Source organism: Acomys minous (genome assembly GCF_964271855.1).
Source record: "Acomys minous genome assembly, chromosome: 15".
Lineage (NCBI taxonomy): Eukaryota > Metazoa > Chordata > Mammalia > Rodentia > Muridae > Acomys > Acomys minous.
Window position 1 is genome coordinate 18,351,195 of NC_140497.1, and position 20,368 is coordinate 18,371,562.

General features: G+C 37.9%; 1 protein-coding gene across 1 annotated transcript in view; it reads left to right on the forward strand.

The window, feature by feature from the left end:
* Positions 1–19,575, forward strand: part of POTEA (POTE ankyrin domain family member A) — a 151,405-nt gene extending 131,830 nt beyond the window's left edge. Inside the window, exons 60-67 of the mRNA XM_084759824.1 lie at positions 1,209–1,389; positions 3,504–3,568; positions 4,394–4,511; positions 7,768–7,985; positions 8,917–9,115; positions 11,487–11,599; positions 12,413–12,508; positions 19,275–19,575. Of these exons, the coding sequence (XP_084615950.1) occupies positions 1,209–1,389; positions 3,504–3,568; positions 4,394–4,511; positions 7,768–7,985; positions 8,917–9,115; positions 11,487–11,599; positions 12,413–12,500 (982 nt within the window). The 3' untranslated portion in view covers positions 12,501–12,508; positions 19,275–19,575. The remainder of the gene's footprint in view (positions 1–1,208; positions 1,390–3,503; positions 3,569–4,393; positions 4,512–7,767; positions 7,986–8,916; positions 9,116–11,486; positions 11,600–12,412; positions 12,509–19,274) is intronic.
* Positions 19,576–20,368: the final 793 nt, after the last annotated feature.

A 20,368-nucleotide genomic window follows, 5' to 3' on the forward strand; every position in this document is an offset into this window, starting at 1 on the left:
CTACATTCTTGATTTATTTACTTTAAATGAGTTTATCAATATAGAAGTATATAAAATCTAGGGAGTTTAAAATGTCTTTGATTAGTAGTTCTCAATTTTTCTCAAGTAAGTTTATATCTGTTCATAATTCTACAAATAGTGCACGAAATGATTATATTGCCCAGAAACTTTCTTTTCAAGAAAGATACTTTGTTGGGGACGGGGTATGCTGAAGATAAAACTCATGTTTCTGTGCCTGCTAACCAGCCAGGACTGATGGTTACACAAGCAATGGGCTCATTCTCATTCATCCCACATCAAATGAAAAGCACAATGGGAAACAATTACTGATCATGTGATGAAAGCAATGCAGGAGAGAAAAGGGCCAAGAGAGCACGTGGACAAAACCGCAGTTACCTGGGAAAGAGAAACTGGGGGAAGGCAGGACCGTGAGCTGGAGGGGCACAGGGTAGGGGGTGGGGTAGAAGAGCTGAGAGGAGGAGCCACAGGTTCTGAGTGAGACCGGAGACCAGCGCAAGCTTTGGCTTGCTTATAGGCACCACGACGAATCCTTCGCCCGGGCGCTCTATTGCACATGGCACATGCCAACGCACCTGTAGGGCTGTTCTCTATCATGAGAGATCATGAGGTTTAACTATTTGCTGTTGTCCTGTTCTAAGTAGGACTCTTAAGTCTTTCATAAAATATTGATAACCAACAAAGTAAGCTGAAATTTTTACCAAAACCCCCCCAAAAACAAAAAATAAAACACAAAACCCCAAACATAAAGAGTGTAAGTGATATTAGAATCTTTAATCTAGTTTTTTTAAACTAATTTTTTTGAAATTATAACTACAATTCTTCCTTCCTTTTCCTTCTCCAAACGTTTTCATATGTCCTTGAATGCTCTCTTTCAAATTTGCTGCCCCTGTATTTTATTAACTGTTATCACATGTATATATAACTAATACATACATCATACATACATATTATTAAATATAAGCTGCTCAGTCTATATAATGTTTAACCTAGTCTTAAGTTACAAAATTTTAAATACAAGGCTAGAAAGTAAAAGTATTTGACAATACAAATTTGTATTTGTTTTTTCTTTTATTGAAAATGGATTTTTTTCATACAATTTATTATAATAACAATTAACCTATAAAGATCAGTGTGAATATTGCCTTTTACAGCAAACTTAATTTCATGATGACCACGTTTAACTTCAGGTCTACTTTAACTAAAGAACTCGAGGAGACAAGGCATATTCGTTGCTTTTATAAAACGATTAGGAAACATTTAAGTGAAAAAGAAAAACAATCCGATGAAAGAACCACAGTGGTTCAGCTTCCTGGGCGTCTGCAAGCAGGAGATACGGTTGTGAGTAACGCGAGAGATGCCTTGAAGAAGGTGAGCTAGTGGCCAGTAAAATGACCCCATTTTCACTCAGTTTTGCCAACGTTACTTACAATGGCCCTTTGGTTATTAATATATTTCTTGCACTTAATGACAGAAATATGATCTGTTAAATAGCTTTTGTCAATTTACATCCCAAGCCAACCTCTCACAAGCACATACTTACAGAAACTTAAAACACCTGACATATCAGTGGGCAAGAAAATATTATTGTGTATCTATTCTATTTATATATTTTTTAATTTATTGTAAGTTTTTGACTTTTCTTTTTAAAATTTATTTCTTTCATTTTCAAGATTACAATATGACCGGATGATTTATCTCTTCCCTTCCCTTTCTCCAACCCTCCCTTATCCCTCTTCTCACTCTCTTTTGAATTGACTCCTTTTCATTAATTTCTGTTATATGCATATATGTGTGTGTATATGTATATATGCATGTTATGTATAATATTAATATATTATATATAATGTAATAAAAATCAATATATAATATATTGTATATTAATATATTACATGATATATTAATATATAAATAATATTATACTAGTATATTATTATATTATACTATATAATATAATTATATATATATACATACATATATATAATTAAATATAATCCTCTAAGTCTGTTTAATGTTATTTGTATGAGTGTTTTCAGGGCTGACTACTGGGTGTTGGGTGTGCTCTTCCCTGGGAAGGACCATTTCTGCCATGCTTAGAATTTCCGAGCATTAGTTACCTGTGGTTCTTTGTGGGGTTTAGGTCTCCCAGGCTTTCGTCTGTCCATGTTAGCCTGTCTGTTGTTGTTGTCAGTGTTTAGTGCATATGTGGGCTGTCACGCAAGGTGTAGTTCCCTGACATTGCTAGAATACACAATCTAATAAACTCACTGATCCTCTGGCTCTTACAATCTTCCTGTCCCCTGTTTTGAAGTATTCCCTGACTCATTGGTGAGAGAGTTGCTTTGTAGACGTATCCACCGGGACTGTCTCCACAACTCTGTGCTTTCACTGGTTGTGGTTTTCTGTAAAGGAATATGTGAAAACCACAGAGATACTTGCCCATCCACACTCACTCACTCTAGCCCAGTTACGGAGCCAGTATAGATGTCCATCAAGGATTGAATGGGTAAAGAAAATGTGGTACATACAAACAATAGAGTTTTATTGAGCTGTAAAGAATGTAATGTATGATTTTCAGGAAAAGAAATAAAACTAGAGGTCATCATGCTGAGTGTAAGCCAAATTTAGCATGATAAGCATATGGTCTCTCTAATATACAGATTACAGATTAGAAATATAGGACTTGATATACATAAGTGGGGTGCAGTGTATCTAAAGGACTGGAGGTGGAACTGAAGAGACTAGTATAGTCTCGAACAACAACAGGTATCGCATATTTTCTTTCCTGTGGATAGCTAGAGAACATTAATGCTATAACAGTGTCCAATAGTTTCAGATTCATATGTCAGCTTGCCTCTGATGGTCAGAATGTTGCGTGTGGTTAATGAGTGATTTGACCAAGGCATGTTGTTTACATTGTGTAGAATCATTCTTGCTTAGTGGATAATATGGGTCACAACCATCTATAATGTGATCTGATGCTCTCTTCTGGCATGCAGGTGTACATGCAGATAGAGCACTCATATACATAAAAATAAATATTAAAAAAGAGAAATGTCAAGGTACACTTCCCTTTTTCCTTTTTCTCCTTTCTTTCTTTCTTTCTTTCTTTCTTTCTTTCTTTTTTTAGTGTTTTGAGACAGGATTTCTCTGCATAGCCTTGGCCATCCTGGACTTTGTAGACCAGGCTGGCCTTAAACTCACAGAGATCCACCTGCCTATGCATCCCTGAGCACTGGGATTAAAGGTATGTACCATCATACCTGGATTTAAGGTACATTTTTATAACAAGAAAGACAGTCTTCCTTTAGGCATTGTGAGCCACGTTACACAGCCCTCTGGGAAGTTTCAACACTAAGATTGTCACAGATAAGTTCACAAAGTGGTCCAGTTGTGTTCCATAAGACTGCAACACATTATCAATGGTTGGGCTAGATTTATGACTGAATATTAGTAAAATTATTTTCAATCTTTTTTTGTTGTAGGAAACAGAGGTTCAAGACATACAAGCTGTAAAAAGTACCATGAAGATGAAAGATCACTTACAAAGGTACAGTTTAAACCCGTGGTGAGCATTTATAAAACAAACAAGAGGTGTGATGGGAGAAGTACATCAGCTGTGACAATTAGCACATCTGTGTGTAAAGCCTGGGACTTGTGCTTTAAGTCACTTTTAACACAATTCAGGTTTTTGGAAGTGGCTCAGTGGTGGAGCATATGCTTGCATGAATGAAAAATCTGGGTTAAACAATCCAAAAAGAAGAAAAAGACACGTGTATCTTTTTACTTTTACACCTGAAATTTTCACACCCTTACAAAGTAGGTCTAGAAAATGATATAATTTAAAAATCACATACTTTTAAAGTAGGTCTTAACTTCTGTAGTTTCTATTTCAGATAATTTTTCAAAGATGATACGGTATTTCATAGTGAAAGAGGAACTATGAAAGGGGAGCTAGCCTATGACCATATAGTGGGGGGAGGGAGGTCCCCCTCGGTCATAGACCAAGGGGAGGGGAATAGGGTGAAAGCGGGAGGGAGGGAGGAATGGGAGAATGCAAGTGATAGGATAACAATTGAGTTGTAATCTGAATAAATTAATTAAATAAAAAATAATAAAAAAGAAAGGGATGCAAGTGACTGTGACAGGATACTTGTGACATGAAAGCAAGATAGGGGTATGGGTAGGAAATAGGTCAGGCTGGGAGAAGGGGTGGGGAGGATGGCTGGGGGCAAGAAAGAACATTGTTTACTGACATACGCGAATAAAATGTCAATAAAATCCATTACCTTGTAAGCTAAATTAAAAACACAAAACATTATGTGGTGTTAAAATTGTTCTATGAGAATAACTATTTTAAAACATGGATTTTTAGGGTTGAACATGAGAATTGTGAGTTGAAAGCTAAAGTAAAAGAGCAAGCTAAGAAAATTGAAGAGCTTCGTGGGTATCTGCAAAACCCATGTGAAAAACTGGAACAAAACACAAAATTGGTAGGTCAAGTTCATTACTTTCTGTCATACTAAAAAGGTGTTCTCTTTCCTAATAATATATGTGTATGTGTTTAGGGAATTATTAAATTTCTCACTGAGAAGATATTAATTGTATTCTTATTGACACTGCTTGCTACTACTATTCCTCAAGCTACCATGGCGCTACACGAGAGGCCGGTGCATTAATAAAATCGATGATTTTGGTTGTAGTTGGCTACACAACAGGGAGGCTCTTTGGAAGAAAGCTTTTATAAGGTCACAGAGATGCATATAAAAAGTATTCAGGAGAAAATAGTTGGTCATCAGTTCTTCATGAGAATTTCCAGTATCATAAAGGAAAATGAGATGAAGTGTCCTGGTCAGCATCCCAAGGGTGAAGGTTCGATTGTATCCACCAAGCTGAACAAAGGAGATGCTTATCCTCCCCAGTTAGTGTAGATTCATGATGGAGCTACTTCCAATGACGGCTCCACAGGAGTAAGGTCTTTCAGCATCACATCGTGTCCTGGCAACTCATTAGAAACATCTTACTCAAAGTAGTAATTCAGCTTCCCAATCTTAAGGCTGTCTGTATGGGTTGGAGAGGATGCTTGTATGGTGTAAACATGGTGGGGGGGAGGTCTTCATAGAAACAAGCATGGAGGCCTAGAAGAATTGCACCCCGTTTATTTCATTCAAAGGGCACTGCATTTGTTTTTTTATTAAAATCTATGAAAACGATTTTAAATTAGCTGTTCACTTTATTTTCTCCTGAAGGAAAGGTAAATGGAGATTTTAAAAGAATATTTGGAAGAGGCTCAGGATGGGTGCCTAAGCCATTAAGTACTTGGTTAGTATGTACCAGGCTTTGCGTTCCATCCCCACACCGCACACCCCATCTATATTGAAAAAAAAATCACCTCAAAGCTGCTTTTCGCCTTTAAAATCAAATCATCGAAGTCAAATAAAACATTCTCTCTCTCTCTCTCTCTCTCTCTCTCTCTCTCTCTCTCTCTCTCTCTCTCTCTCTTTCTCTCTCTCAAAAATCTAATGTTTCCAGCTCTTATTCTTGAAATCATAAATGCCTTCAATTGCTGTTCTTAATCTATCCAACTCAGGAAATCTTCCACCAGGCACATTTCCCAGGTTGTAGACTATTGCAATCACAGGGAGCTTTGCAAACCTTTTACAGCCTAATGTGTGTTTTTTTTTTTAATTCCACATCTTAACAGTGCCCAACTTCAATACATTAATATCTGTACTCACTGCACCTGACTTCAGTGGGAGCTAACCCATAGTGCGCTACCAGTTTCTGGATCATTTTAAGCCCCCTCCACCCTGGCAATTCATCCAGAGTGTCATGGCTTATAATGATTTTTGTTTGCCATTGTCCTTGGGTCAGGATGAGGATGTAGTAGTTAAGATGGTGTTTATAGCGTATGGCCTCCAAAATACTCTTCCTCCGAATAAGCCATTTGCAATCCACCAAAACCCCCTCCCAGTCCCCAGCAGGATGGAGAATGTGTAGCTCCGAATGAGTGCTTGGACCTTCTCTAAGGCTGTTCCCTGGCACCAGAGTCCCATTCCACTTCTCCATTAATGATGGGGTCTTCCTTTCCTGAGAAACAGACTGCATCTGCAGCTGGACATTTTCCTCCTTGAGGTTCCTCTCTGCATCTCCTCAATGTAAGCTAGCAAGAAGTGCTTTGGCTACACTTCTTTTTTAGAACTTTGAGTCTACTGTAAATTTTACCTTGTTTCCTGTCATTCTAAATCTCTTGTGTGAGTGTGTACAAGTGAGTCTAGGTCCTTTGGAGTCAAGAAGAGGGCACCAGATTCCTCCAAGCTGAAGTTACAGGTGCTTGTGAGCCACCTAATGTGGGTATAAGGAACCAAACTCAGGTCTCCTGTAGGAGCCGAATGCACCATATATGACTGGGCCACAAAATAAATCATTTTGGGATAAGCTCTTCATCATGGGCTGTCAATGAAGCTGTGTTCAAATAACACCTTTATAATACTGGAAACCTTAAAACCTATTAGGAAATGTGAGACTTGGTCTTCATGAAGACATACAAAGGGCCTTAATTTTATGGTCTTGGCTTCCTCTTTAGACCTTTGTTCTCAGTGGTATGGTTTTTTTTTTTTTTGTCCCAGAAGGCATTTATTTCGACATTATTTGGCAATTTGGCACATGGAATATCTACACATTAGAAATACATACTTTTGTACAGCACACCCTGGTTCTTTCATATTTGACACTCCTTTGTTTCTTTTCTTTTCTTTTCTTTTCTTCCTTCCTTCCTTCCTTCCTTCCTTCCTTCCTTTCTTTATTTTGAGGCAGGGTTTTTCTGTGTTATATTGGCTGTCCTGGACTCACTTTGTAGACCAGGCTGGCCTCGAACTCACAGCAATGATCTACCTGCCTCTGCTTCTCAAGTGCTGGGATTGAAGGTGTGCGCCACCAAGACTGGCTTGGCAGTCTTTTCTGTAGCTCCTTTCTCAGGTCAGTTTTGCTGCTGGATGCTATGTAACAATATTTCTTTCCATGCCAATCTCTTCAAAGGATGTGAATCTTTGAGTAAACATTCTCTTTAAAGTCCCATGGTTCTCTCATTTCTAGTGTATATTGCTCATGTTCTCAAATTACCCTTAAATTAGATTCCTCATTACTAGAAATTTTGAAGTGAGTCTAGTACATGAACAAGAACAATTCAGGGAATGTCACGCAGCTCCCCCATGAGTATTTTTCTAATAAGATAGTTTCAATCCTCACACATACTCACATATGCACACACACACATGTACACACTCATATACACACAACTGCACAAAAATGACAGAAAAATAGTTGTGATTCAGATTTAGTATGGTTGATACTAATAATTTTTAAATCCTTTAAAATTTTATTTTTATTATTTCACATATATTAAAATTTTATTTGTATCATTTCATGTATCTGCGTGTTTGCCTGAATGTATGCATGTGCCCCATATGCATGCCTGGTGTCCTCAGAACCCATAAGAGAGCATTAGATCCCCTGGAACTGGCATTAAGGATACGTTTACATGACCATGTGGGTGCTAGGGACCAAACCAGGTCCTTTGGAAGAGCAGCAAGTTCTCTTAACCATTGGCTTATCTCTCCAGTTGCCTATGAGAAACATTTTACAACAATTTAAAACTGCTATTTGAGCCACTTACTCAAAAGTAAGACCATCAAATGTTCAGTTAACATTTGAATATTTTCTCTATATACATCATTATATTTGCTTCAGACACAGGCAGGAGCTCAAGAAACTGCAGAGGAGTCACGTGAGAACAACATTCCCCCAGCGAGTCAGACAGGACTCAGAATCCGAAGTCTGCAGTCTGAACCCTCCCGACAGAAAACTGTACAAGACCCGAGTACGAGTGCCCCAAACGGTTATGAGCAACAGTGCATAGAAGAATTAAAGATTAGCAACGCATTGTTATTCCAACGATACAGATACAAGTGAGTGAACCCAAAGAATTGCAAAAAGTGGAGTGACCTGAGCTGTTCTCCAAGACGAAACTTTCAGTGAACTAGTTGTGAGATTAAGGGTGCAGAAGTGAGCTAGCCAATATAATTTGGGGAAATAATTTTAGATAATACATTACTCACATTCGAAATGTTGTTCCTGGGCAGACCACTCCCCCACCCCAAGTTGTCAAGTTGCCAATCAGTAGAAATAGTAAGAGTCTGCGTACTGTCTAGAAGGGGGTAGTGAAACCTCAAGGGCTCACTACGCAGCCTTCTTGCACACAACCCAGAGCTTCCTAAACTATATTTCCTTGTCTGTTCCCTTTGGTGTTCCCACTAATCACTGCCCATTGTCCAAAGCTTAATTTCACTCATGTTTCATGAATTGTTGAAGCCAAAGGCTGGGAGATGTCCCAGAAGGGATTTTCTTCTAACCCCCTAAACTTAGTAAATATAAGTAAACATAAAATTTTTCTGCTTAAGTAATCACATATTTAGGGAGTCCAATATAACATTTACTGAGCTTATATTAGTGAACTTGATATTATAACCATATATATTAACATATCCATAATGTCATGTTACTACCCTTTCAGTTAAAACATCTCTGTTCCAGCTTTAAACACTGGCTATATCGTGTCCTCCCTGAGGGCAGCATTTCTCCTTGTGAAATGTCTTTGACAGCCGTCTCTACTTCTGATATTGTTTGATGCACTTGTTACCTCAGAATTTCCCTAGAAATGCAGGCAATCCTTTGGAATAACCTGAAACCTGTAACCATATGCACAGCAGGCGCCCTCCTACATGCTTTTCAGCATTAAGACTATTTGATGGGGAAAATTTGGTGCACTTTTATGGTGCCTTTAAAATACAAGGTGACATTTATGGACATATGAGATACGTATCGTGTATTCGCTCTCAGTTTGTACAGGAATAGGAGGCTGGATGAATCCTGCACACAAGCTCACATCACGGTGGAGCAGGACACGCCTCCTCTGAACACATCTGAGAGAAGGCTTGCTCCTGAGAGCCCTCACAGACGCCTCTTCCCACGTGAGGCTGTCGTTCTCCCACGGAACCCACGTCCTTCTAACAACTGCATGGGGAGCTACCTGAGGATGGTTTGCTGTCTTGTCATTTTTCTGTTTTTAATGTTGTGTACCACCAAACTGCTTATTTAATGTATACATTAGGTGTACAACGTGTGAGTTATGATAGAAGACAAAATGCTCACTTTTCTAAAGTGTCCAGAGTTAGCCTTCTTCCATTAGATTCAATAACTGTAACTGAACAGCGAGGTTTTACACACTGTTTAAAGGCCATAGTTTTGTTTAAAAGCTATGCTTATGTAGTTTTAAAGTGCATACCGACTGCTGGCAGACTTGGAGGGATTTGATGGGGTTCTGGGTGGTTGCAGCTTGACTGAGCTTTACAGCACTTGAGTGTTACCATGCAGATTCCCAGCTCTCCACACTTGCCACCAGTGAATTACCAGCACTTAACACTTCCCCACTTATGGGTATTTATAACATAAAGTAACTTGAATTAATGTTTCAATGTATGAACTAGATGAAACAAAATAAAAATCAATTCTTAGAAGTAGATCCCCCTCCATTTTCTTAAATGAGAAGATATCCTTAATTTTGATTTAACTTAATACACGTTTGTATCAATATTTAAAATATATATTTATGGCTCTGTAGTTTTTACTAGTATTCCAATAATTATAAATAGTAAAACTAAGAAAATGTTTAAAATTTTAAAGTGAAGTTTACTTGTGCTTTTGTATTTCATCTTCATTTTAATGACTGGTGACAACGATGACAGAGGTACCAATAGCCTTTAAATAAAAGCATCTATTGTTAAAAACTATGTATAGTCTCTGTGTCCAGGTTGTTATGTAAAACTGGACACTGCCCCACCACTAATATACTGAACAACTGTGTGGTTGTGTTCATCCTAAGTGCCCACTTTTAAGAATCTAAGAATGGCTTCCTCACGGCAGAATGGGCAAATGAATAGTTCAAGTACACGTGTCCCAGTGTGAAATATAAGACTGATCCAAGAGAAACTACATAAATAGAATATCCATCTCAATGAAATATAAATAAACTCTGGGCATTTTTTATTGGACATCACTTATATTAAAACCTCATTTCAATTGGCACATATCAGCCTCTAGTTTTAGAGACACTTTTTTTCAGCATGCTCTCAATGTACAGGATGTCTAACGATACCTAACACTTTCTATGTGCTTTACACAATAGATTTCATGTTTCTTAGACAGTATTACGGTTAAATACCTTAAAAGGAAACAAATACAACAATTGATTGAATATACAAATTGTAAGACCTTAGCTAGCTGATTTTGAATTATTCTGTTAGTTATGTATCATATATTAAATACTTCTGTAAATTAAAAATATTTTATGTGTAGAGTGTGTTACCTGCATGTATGCATGCATGTGTACCACACCATCCACACCCGGTGGTTCAGGAGGCCAGAAGTGGGTGTGTCCTCTGGAACTGGAGTTAGGAATGGCTGTGAGCTACTATGTGGATGGCAGAGAATTGAAACTGGGTCCTCTGCAAAAGCAACAAGTGTTCTAAACTACTAAGCTCTCTGTCAGCATACTTCTTTATTAAGAATGGCCTAAAAAAAAAGCCATTTTTCATTATTAGAAAAATGGAACAATTTTGTCCAAGGGTGATAACTGGATGTGTAAATGGTGACATGGTACTAGAAATATTGGGGGGAGGCAAGTGTCCCCTTAAAGTATTTTTTGGAGTAGAAAAATGCCAATTATTGTTAAGTATGTCTAGACAAACTGATGACAAGCTTACCTTAAATTCAACCTAATAGTTATATATGATTTATATGGGTTCCTTATGAAGTATTAGTTAATAAAATCATACTACATTTCATGAGAGAATAAAAGCAATTATTTTATCCACACAGGCAGACATTTTTTAATAGGTACTATGGAGCCTCTTCAAACTGCTCTCACCTAATCATCATTTACCAATTTTCAGAGTCAGAGTGCCTCCTGTAATTGCTAGCAATGTAAATATTTACATTAGGAAAGCAGTAGGTCAAGATATAACAACATGTTCCACAAAATAATAGGAAAGGGTAGGTTTTGAGATAAAGAGTCTGACTTCGGAAAAGAGATAGATGCACAATCATGTGTAAGATCTCCAGCCCCTGGGGATCTTCTGCCCCCCTCTGGCCTTTGTAGGAATTGCACACACTTGGTGCCCAGACAAACAGGCAGGTATACATGTATACAAATGAATACAGTTGAAAAATAACCCAGTAGATAAATAAGAAGAAAAATATCACTTATTTTTGTACCTTCCCCTGGTTGTGTTAGACTTATTGTGTTTATTAGATGTTGCTAAGCGCATTAGTCATGACCTCATGAGATAGTGGTTTTAAGAAAGTATAATGAGTCACCAGAGTTTTAAAGCTATTCTGTATGCTTTCTCAAGTTGGAAGATGAAGAAAAATCAATCAAAGAACTTACAGAATTAAAACAAGCTTTAGAATATAAGTTGTATCAGCAGCAGAAGAAAAATGATGAAATAGAAAAGGAGCTTATTAGGTAAGATTTTAGTATTTCAAGTATTGTCAACCATTCTTATTAGCTATAAATTTAATTATGCTTTACATAAATGACTGTATGTAAGCCTGAAAGATGGCTCAACAACGTAGAGGGACTTATTGCCAACATGACAATATTGAGTAAGATCTTGAGACTCACATGGCAAAAAGAGAGAAGAACTCCCAACACACACACACACACACACACACACACACACACACACAGACACACAGATACATATAGACACACAGATACACAGAAGCACACACACACACAGACACACAGATACACACACAGACATACACACACAGACACATATATATATACACACACAGACACACAGACACACAGATACACACAGAGAAAGACATAGACACACAGAGACACACAGATACACACATGCACATACACAGACACAGACACACAGACACATACATACACAGACACACACAGACACACAGACACACACGCACACAGAGTTATAAATGATTAAATAATTTGAAAAGGTGTACATTTTCATACATTTAGGTGAACATTGGGTTAAAGCTAATAATAAGCTGATAATGGAAATGGACAGTAGTATTTATAAGAGTCCTGTAATAGATATAAAGTCAGTTATTTGACTGCTATATATATCATATCAATTATCTGCATACTCTACCTAAGATAACAATTAAATAAAATGCTTCAAAAAAGTTAGATTAAAATTAGATAATAATTTATAGATACATTCATTTCTCATGATTGGAACATGGTTAAGCAATTATTAAGTATTTGCTAGTTTAAAATTACTTATTTTTTACATTCTTGCAGAATTAAGAAATTCTTGAAAATGTCAAAAAATGTCAAAGAAATTGGAGAATGTAGTTGGCATGGGAATCCAAAAACTGGTCATTTTTGAGACACAAGGTAAGTTTAAAGACAAAAGTTCCATTTCTTCCTTCCTTCCTTTCTTTTTTCTTTTCTCTTTCTTTTCTTTCTTTCTTTCCTCCCTCTTTGCCAAAAATTGTTTTTCATTTTTTTGCATTGAAGAAGTTGCCATTAAAGTGATGTTAAGTGACACCTTTTGGCATTTCATTCACAAATCTATAATAACCAATGAGATGATGTGGATTGCATCTCCTTGGTGGGAAAATGACTTTTAAATGATTTTTTTTCATTTAAAATGATTATCTTATGAAGTTTTATTTATATAGGTCTTTATTTATGCTAGATCTCGGTATGTTACCAGATATATGATTTTCAAACATTTTCTGCCATTTAATGACTGGCCTTTCCAGTAGGTTGCTGAGTTTATTTTGGTCACCATAGTATTTAACTGTGAGGTCTTGCTGATCTGTCTGTTCTTTCTGTTTCCTATCAAAGAAGCTATTGCCAGCATTAGTCAGACAGCTTTATTGCTATACTTTGTTTTAAGATATTAATTTATTTTTAATTCTTTCATTTAGCTAGTGTGTGTGTGTGTGTGTATGTGTGTGTTAGAAAGGTAGATGATTGATAGTTGGATAGATGATATAGATGATTGTGTGTGTGTGTGTGTGTGTGTGTGTGTGTGTGTGTGTGTGTGTGCTCGTGTACACAGGAGTGCATTCATGTATTTATGCATGCAAGGTCAGAGGAGAACCCAGGTGACACTTCTACCATTTTTGTTGTTTATTTTAGACAACTTTTATCTTACTGATTATGCGGGTTTGGAATTCCACAAGTAGAATCCCCTGGATGGGCCCAGGGTTTGCCTGCTTTTGCTTGCCTGGCCTCTGATTTTTTTAAGTGTGTATCACCACATCTTTCTTTCTTTCTTTCTTTCTTTCTTTCTTTCCTTCCTTCCTTCCTTCCTTCCTTCTTTCCTTTCTTTAACAAAGCTTTTGTAGGTAAGACTTGGGTCTTGTTTGCAAGGTGTATTTGTCAGAGTTCGCCAAAAGATGAGACCAGGCAGAATGAGTATCTATATATTAAAAGAGAATTTGTTAGAGTGGCTTACTGTGGCCTCAGTAGTCCTGTAATGACTGTCTCCTATGGAAAGACCTAGAATCTAGTATTTGTGCAGCCCATAAGGATGGATGCTGCAGCAGTCCCAACCTGGTATAGGAGGCCCTGATGGTTACTATAGAGCTGCTGGTCGTCAGTCTACCCTGGAATCCTGAAGAAGTAGATTCTAGCACCAGAGAAGAAATGACTCAACAACAGGGTAGGTGAACTTGCCAGCGAGAGCAAGGGCAAGCAGGATAAAAAGCAAAAACTTCCATCTTTCTGTTCATCTTCTATAGGCTGCCACCCAGATTTTGAGTGGGACTTCCTACCTCAAGTGATGCAACCAAGAAAATTCCTCACAGATGTGTCCTGCTTCCTGGGTTTTATTTGATTCTAGGTGTAGTTGATTTGGCCACCAAGATTAGTCATCACTTTTCCCCCTCACCCAACTTTACACACTTATCTCATTTTCATACAAAATTTGTAGAGGGGCCAACTTTATTCTTTTGCATGTGACTTTTCAGTTCTCCCAGAACCATTCTCTTTTGTTAAAAGAATAGTTTTTAACATTTCTTTGGGGGTGGGGATGGGTGGAAAACACTCGTTAAAAGTCAACTCAGGGTAAATGTTAGAGAGGGTTGATCCTCAGTTCCAATAGGATGATCTGTGTTATCTATTGCTAAGCCAGAACAAAAATCAGAATTTTTTCATTAGTAGCCTTTCCTACTAGGGCTGTGGCCTGCCAGAAAACTTGCAGTAAAAATACAGTCTGTGTTGGAGAATGGGGCGTTCGACTTGACTCATGTTGAGGCTCTTTGCTACCCAGGTCTAGCTTATGTTCTGTTATTAGGACATGATTGAAGTCAGGCTTAGGAAGCCACACTCTAGGCAGAGTTTAGTTCTCCTCTTGAGTCTCTTGCCTGTCATCTGTCACTTCCTTCTTCCTTCCTATTCCCATCAGTTCTTTGACGCAGTTTCTGGTCAGTGTGTTATTTGTTTCTCTATGACTTACTAACTTGTCATAATTCACAGAATCACTGGCAGGTCTTTCCTGACTAGGAAAGGGCTGATTAGGTCTGATCTTTCAGCTTCTCTCATTGAGAACGAACCAGCTCACACAATGGAGTTCACAATTAGATTTTTCTTTTGACTTGGCATTTGTTTTCTTGTGTATGATACTGGGGTGGAGCTTATTCACAGCACAGATCTCAGTGTTAGAGACCACGCATCCATGTTTCATCTCCCTTTGCTTATATAAGTTGAAATATCTGGACATTATTACTCAATGTAGGAACCTTTGAGTCAATAGTTCAGTCCATTCTAAAAGTAAGTTTGAGGCATAAGCTATTTAGCACTCAGACTACTTATGGATACAAATAGTTCTCAAAGCTGTATGGTAATCAAGATTACAAAGCAAGTTTGTATTGATGAAGCGTCACAGTCAAAAAATAAACACAATCTAATTTCTATATAACTCAGTCTGAAGGACAGAAAGTATAAATTGAATTTCATTTATTACACACAGAAGATACACTTACTTTACTACAAGAACACTGAGAATGATTTCACCATGTTCTCTTTATTGTTTCACTAATGAAAGAAAATTGAAAACACACTAGAGTGATTAAAAAAGAATGCACAAAGCTGGTTTATTTGCTGAGAATTAGCTAGCTAAATCCGGTAGAACATGCGATTTTTGACTGTACAACCATGTAGGTATGTCTAGTTTTTTTTTTTTTTTTGCAGTGATTGCACAGTCAGTCATATGTCTCCCTGCTTCCTGTTCCTCCCTGTGTAGTAAGATGGTGAAACATTCTAGAGCTATGCATGATGAGTTGTAAGAATTTGCAGTAGAAGGGACATTTAAATCACTCCTCAAGGATCCCACGCTCTTCTCATCTGCTACTGCATTTCATTAGCATAACTTGTTATTAATGAGCTAGTCTCAGTATTTATTTGGCTACCCATCCCCTTTTAAAGAAGAGATTAATTTCCATGGGAGGAGTTGTTATTTTTTTACTATTGCCTCTTAAACCATATGTATCTTTAATTGCTCCTTTCAAGAACTGAAGATGTAGTGACTAAAACCACATTTATGTTCTTTCTGCACCTCTAAGTGACTTTGTCCACTGCACTGTAGTGTGAAATTGGTCCACCATTAAGATATCAAACTCAGGAGTGATGCCAAAGGTAACAAGGGAGGTATAGCCATCTCTTAACATATTTCCGTCAACTGACAAATTGTTATTAAAGTGCATATGTGATCTGAATCTTTAAGTCTTTTGTGATTAGCAGAAGTCAGAAGGGCTTTCTCTCTACAGATGTCTGTATGCTGTAAATGTTTTTATTTCCTTAGATGAGGGGATGTGATGAGGTCTGTTCCTAAGTCCTTCTAGCTCCTTGTGATCTCTCACTGGCTGGTTCAACTCAGCTGTTCTGGTGCAAACTCCTCTCCAAGCTGACTTATACAAACTGGCCTCTCTTGGCTTCTCAATAAATTGCTCTGCCTTGTCTCAAACTAATTCTGGTAATATGTTTTAGTCTTCTGGCTCTTTCTCATTCTCTGTCTCTGTAAAACACTGTCCCAGTAAAAAACTTTTAATAAAAAATCTCTGTCTCCCTGTTCTGATCTTAAGTAGCCTCTCTTTTCTGTCCTGTTCTGAGAGTTGAGAGGTCAGAGTATAATGTATCCTATCTTTGAGTCATTCTGTCAAATCTTTCTCTGATTCATCACTTTGTCTGCCCCTCAATTAGACATCACTTTCAAACATGGCTGCTTCCTTCTATAAACTAAATCTACCTTCATTATTTGGGATTAAAGGTGTGTGCCAAGGGTGTGTCTATATTCGAGCCAGATCATACTATATCTAGGGATTGTCTGCATTCCAGCTGGATCACATAGACCTAGAAGGTCTTTGGATATGATCCCTTGTCAGAGAAGCCATGTTGCTGGATTAAAATTCCCTTACAGTATGTTGCATGTACCACAGACAGGCCTGCTTTTTATGGAAGGTGTAATTTTGATGGGATAGTTTGCCAGGTCGTATCTCCTTTGATTTTGATAAAATTGGGGGAAATTATTTCAATGAGGTTTAATCTCTTTCTTGCTTTCATCTGTCTCAGAACGGCTCACATTCAACTCTGGAGGTAAAACTTTCATGACATTTTTGTTGTCCACACATTTGTTAACATGATGGTGACCTAAGTGTACTTGCATAGGTTCACTGCTGCTGGCATGTTACGACTGTTAGTATTTATTTTGCACTTGGCAAGAGTAAGGCTTATTTAGAAGGGCCTTTAGGCATACCTAGCAGGGGGTGAGTGTAATGATTACCTTAATCAATGTGGAAGGCCTTCCATTGTGGGTATTGCCATTCCCTAGGCCTAGAGATTCTGGAGTAGATAATTATTGAGTGCCTGGTGGACTGTAACTCAGAATTGTGATAACTCTTCTCCCCTAAGTTACTTGTGTCACCCAATGAGCCTTCCCTGTATTTGTGTAGGAGTTTAGATTCAGACCCATAGTATGTTTCTGAAGTGTTTACATCTTCCACTTCAGGCCCTACTATTTTAAATATATGACCCCCAGCAAAGTGAAGCAAGTGAGAAGCAGACACTTAGAATCTCCATGGTTGCAGAAAATAATGCAAACCTAAGTCTTTCATGGACATGTAGAGGCGGAGTATTTTGGACTGATGATAAAGGACCATGTCTCGTAGGCTTTCTTCTGTTCTTCCACAGTAGAGTATGACACACTATCTAGAGGATTATTTTCCTACTCTGGGTAGCTACAAAGACATGGTCATTTGTTGTTCAGTGCAAATTCAGAAGTCTTTTGTTCAATTGAAATCATTTTGTGTAAGGCTTCATTTTCTTTCTAAAGAATGAAGAAACAATTCCATAGCAGACTTTGTAGTCACCTGGCTCTTTCAGTCTTTCTGCCCCCCTTTCCATCGTGTTCCCTGAGCTCTAGGGGGCAAGGAGTTGTGCTATGGGTTTATCCATTGGCAATGGGTCCCTCGTGATTTATTAATCTTTGCGTTATGATCTATTGTGGTTCTCTGTGTTGGTATCAATTTGTTTCAAAGAGAAGCATCTTTGATGAGGAGTTAGAGCTGCACACATTTGTGGGTATAAGGATATGTTTTAGAATGAAGTTAAGAATTATTTTAGTCTAGAAACATGTCAGTAGTAGGTTCTCTCCTAAGATCTATGATATTACTAGTCCTGAGTATCGGCTAGGTTTCTAGTGCCAGGCATGACTTACCTCCTGTTGAGCAGGTCTTAAATTCAATTAAACAACTGTTAGTTACTAGCAATATGTATGTGTGCCACCATTGCTCCTTTAGGGATAGCTTGACATGTTGGTCATTGTGTTTCATAGGTATCACCAATCAATAGGACGATTCCAATAGTTTTAGGCAGATTATATTGTACTTTCTGATCCTGAGAAAGCTATATCAGCAGGTCACTTTTAGTACCACTTTTAAAACTTCTTACAAGTTTGCTTTTTCTTTATCTGTACTTACAGATCCATCCTAGCCACTTCAACATACCACTTACCCAAATTCTGAGGTATGACCATCTGCCAGCTCCTGAATAAAGGCTAGAATGTGAAATATTATGCTGGGCTTTTCATAGATTTCATTGTATAAGTGAACATGTACACATTTCAAGAGCAGTGGGAATCTTTGTTGCATTTGGGCTACAATCTTGGTGTGTAGAAGGGTCTACTCGATCTTCTTCAATCCTTGGTTTTACCTTCTTCTCTTGCACCTCTTCTGTATAGTCATCATTAAACTTATATCATTTACCATATTGTAGCTCTTTCACCAGCCTGAATGATCACTCACTTTTCTGTGCATAAGGGTTACACCAAGCTCACCATTGTGATCCCTAAAGACTCCACATCCAAGCCTTTTGAGAAACATGTGTATGGAATTAGCTTCGTGTGTCCTGTTTGCATGACACAAAAATGCAATAGCTATAAGTTTGAAGTTCAGAACTTCAGTCTTCCATAAGCAACATGTTTGTTTTGACAAATCTTACAAAAAGTACCAATTGTCTCTTTCTAATTTTTCTTCCTTCAAAAAGTGATGCAAGTGTATCTGAGAGTATCTGGTTGTGCTTGGTAAAAGCTGGCCTCTCTGTCACACCAATTGCAGACAGTTACTTAAGCATAATTTCCATGGAATCGTTGCCACACAGAGTTCTGCACATCCCAAATCTTTTGTTCAGACCAGTCGTCTTCCAGTGAAATTTTTGGACATCCTGCTGTTATCCAGTATTCAAGCTCAAAGTAAATCTGAAAGATCAATACATTGTTCACTACTGTTTTATGACAAAGACAACAAATTATGCCCAAATGCATGCACTGTCTGAGGCTCATCTTGTTCTCACACACACAGTCATTACTAGAGATTGGACATGCCATACAGCCTTCCAAAGCTCCAAGTATAGAAACCATACTTAAAGGAATGCGAAGACCTAGCAAGTCAAAGGTGTGTTAAGGTCATTTTCTTGTTCCTTTCCCCCTCTTTTCTGAGTTGGACTCATCAATGCTGATACTATGGAAATCTGTTCACCTATTTCTCCTAAGTATGTACTCACCAAGTTTAACCAAACAAGACTTGATTTCTTTGCAGTTTTTGCTAGTTTTAAATCTGCTTATCAGTGATGTTCTTCCCTGTTTCTTCTTTTATAGAAATGTGGCTAGACCTTGTCACATGACTGACTGGGTGGGCAGATACTCCACACCTCCTTCATGGATACAGGCATCAATGTGGCAGCCTTGACCTGTTCTAGAGACATCTCCTGGGACCACAACATTTGCACTGAACATCCAGCTAACCTCTCAAAGTGCAGCCTTGGAAATTTAGCCTTACTGAAGCAGCAGCCCCTGGTCCAGGTGCCACCTACGAGCAAAGATGACAAAGCACTGCTCTTAATAATTTTTCTAATTAAACAATAAATCTTTATTTCAAAAGATAACATCTTGCTACTTGATTATCAGTTTATTTTTCCTTTTTTCTTTTGTTTTCTTCTCTTCGAGGTCAAGATTATTTTTAAAAACAATCTTGTTTGTCTTTTATTTTTATGCTTTCTCCTTATTATTTTAAAATAACCTAAGTGATTATAATGCATTTTTTTACCTAATAAAGTTGTGATGAGTTTGTATTCTCACTGTTTTCACCATATCCTCAAGGAGAAAAGAAGCTATTGAATCATGCTCCCTGTTTTCCATCTCTTCTTTCTCCAGAATCTTTCCCCACAACCTCCCAGCACATGGCTTCTTAGACCCCTCAGCTGTGTTTTCCCTCCTATCCTGTTGTGGCTGTTGTAAAGCTCTGAGCCCTACCATCAACTGGTCTTTCATCCAGGACCTCTCACTAATTACTCAGTGCATTGAGGAAACTCACAGAGAATGGTGGCCTCATCTTTGTGCCTGTCTTGTTGGATCTGAGCCTTTGTAACTCTATGATGATTCAATTGAAAGCACATTTACTCTGATTTTAATTTTTTTTTCTTTTAGAGATGAAGAGGACTTACATCCATGAGTCAAATCAGTATGGTCTGTATTAACTACCCTTCCTATCACTGTAATAAGGTATCTATCCTATCACTGTAATAAGGTATCTAACAAGAACCAACTGGAAGTTTGAAGGGATCATTCCTGCTTTCAGTTGAGAAGCTGCAATCTGTCACGGCAGGGCAAACATGGCAGCAGGAATGTGGGGCAGCTGACCACATGGCCTCCACGATCAGGAAGCAGAGAGATCAAGAAGTGCGGCTGGAAAA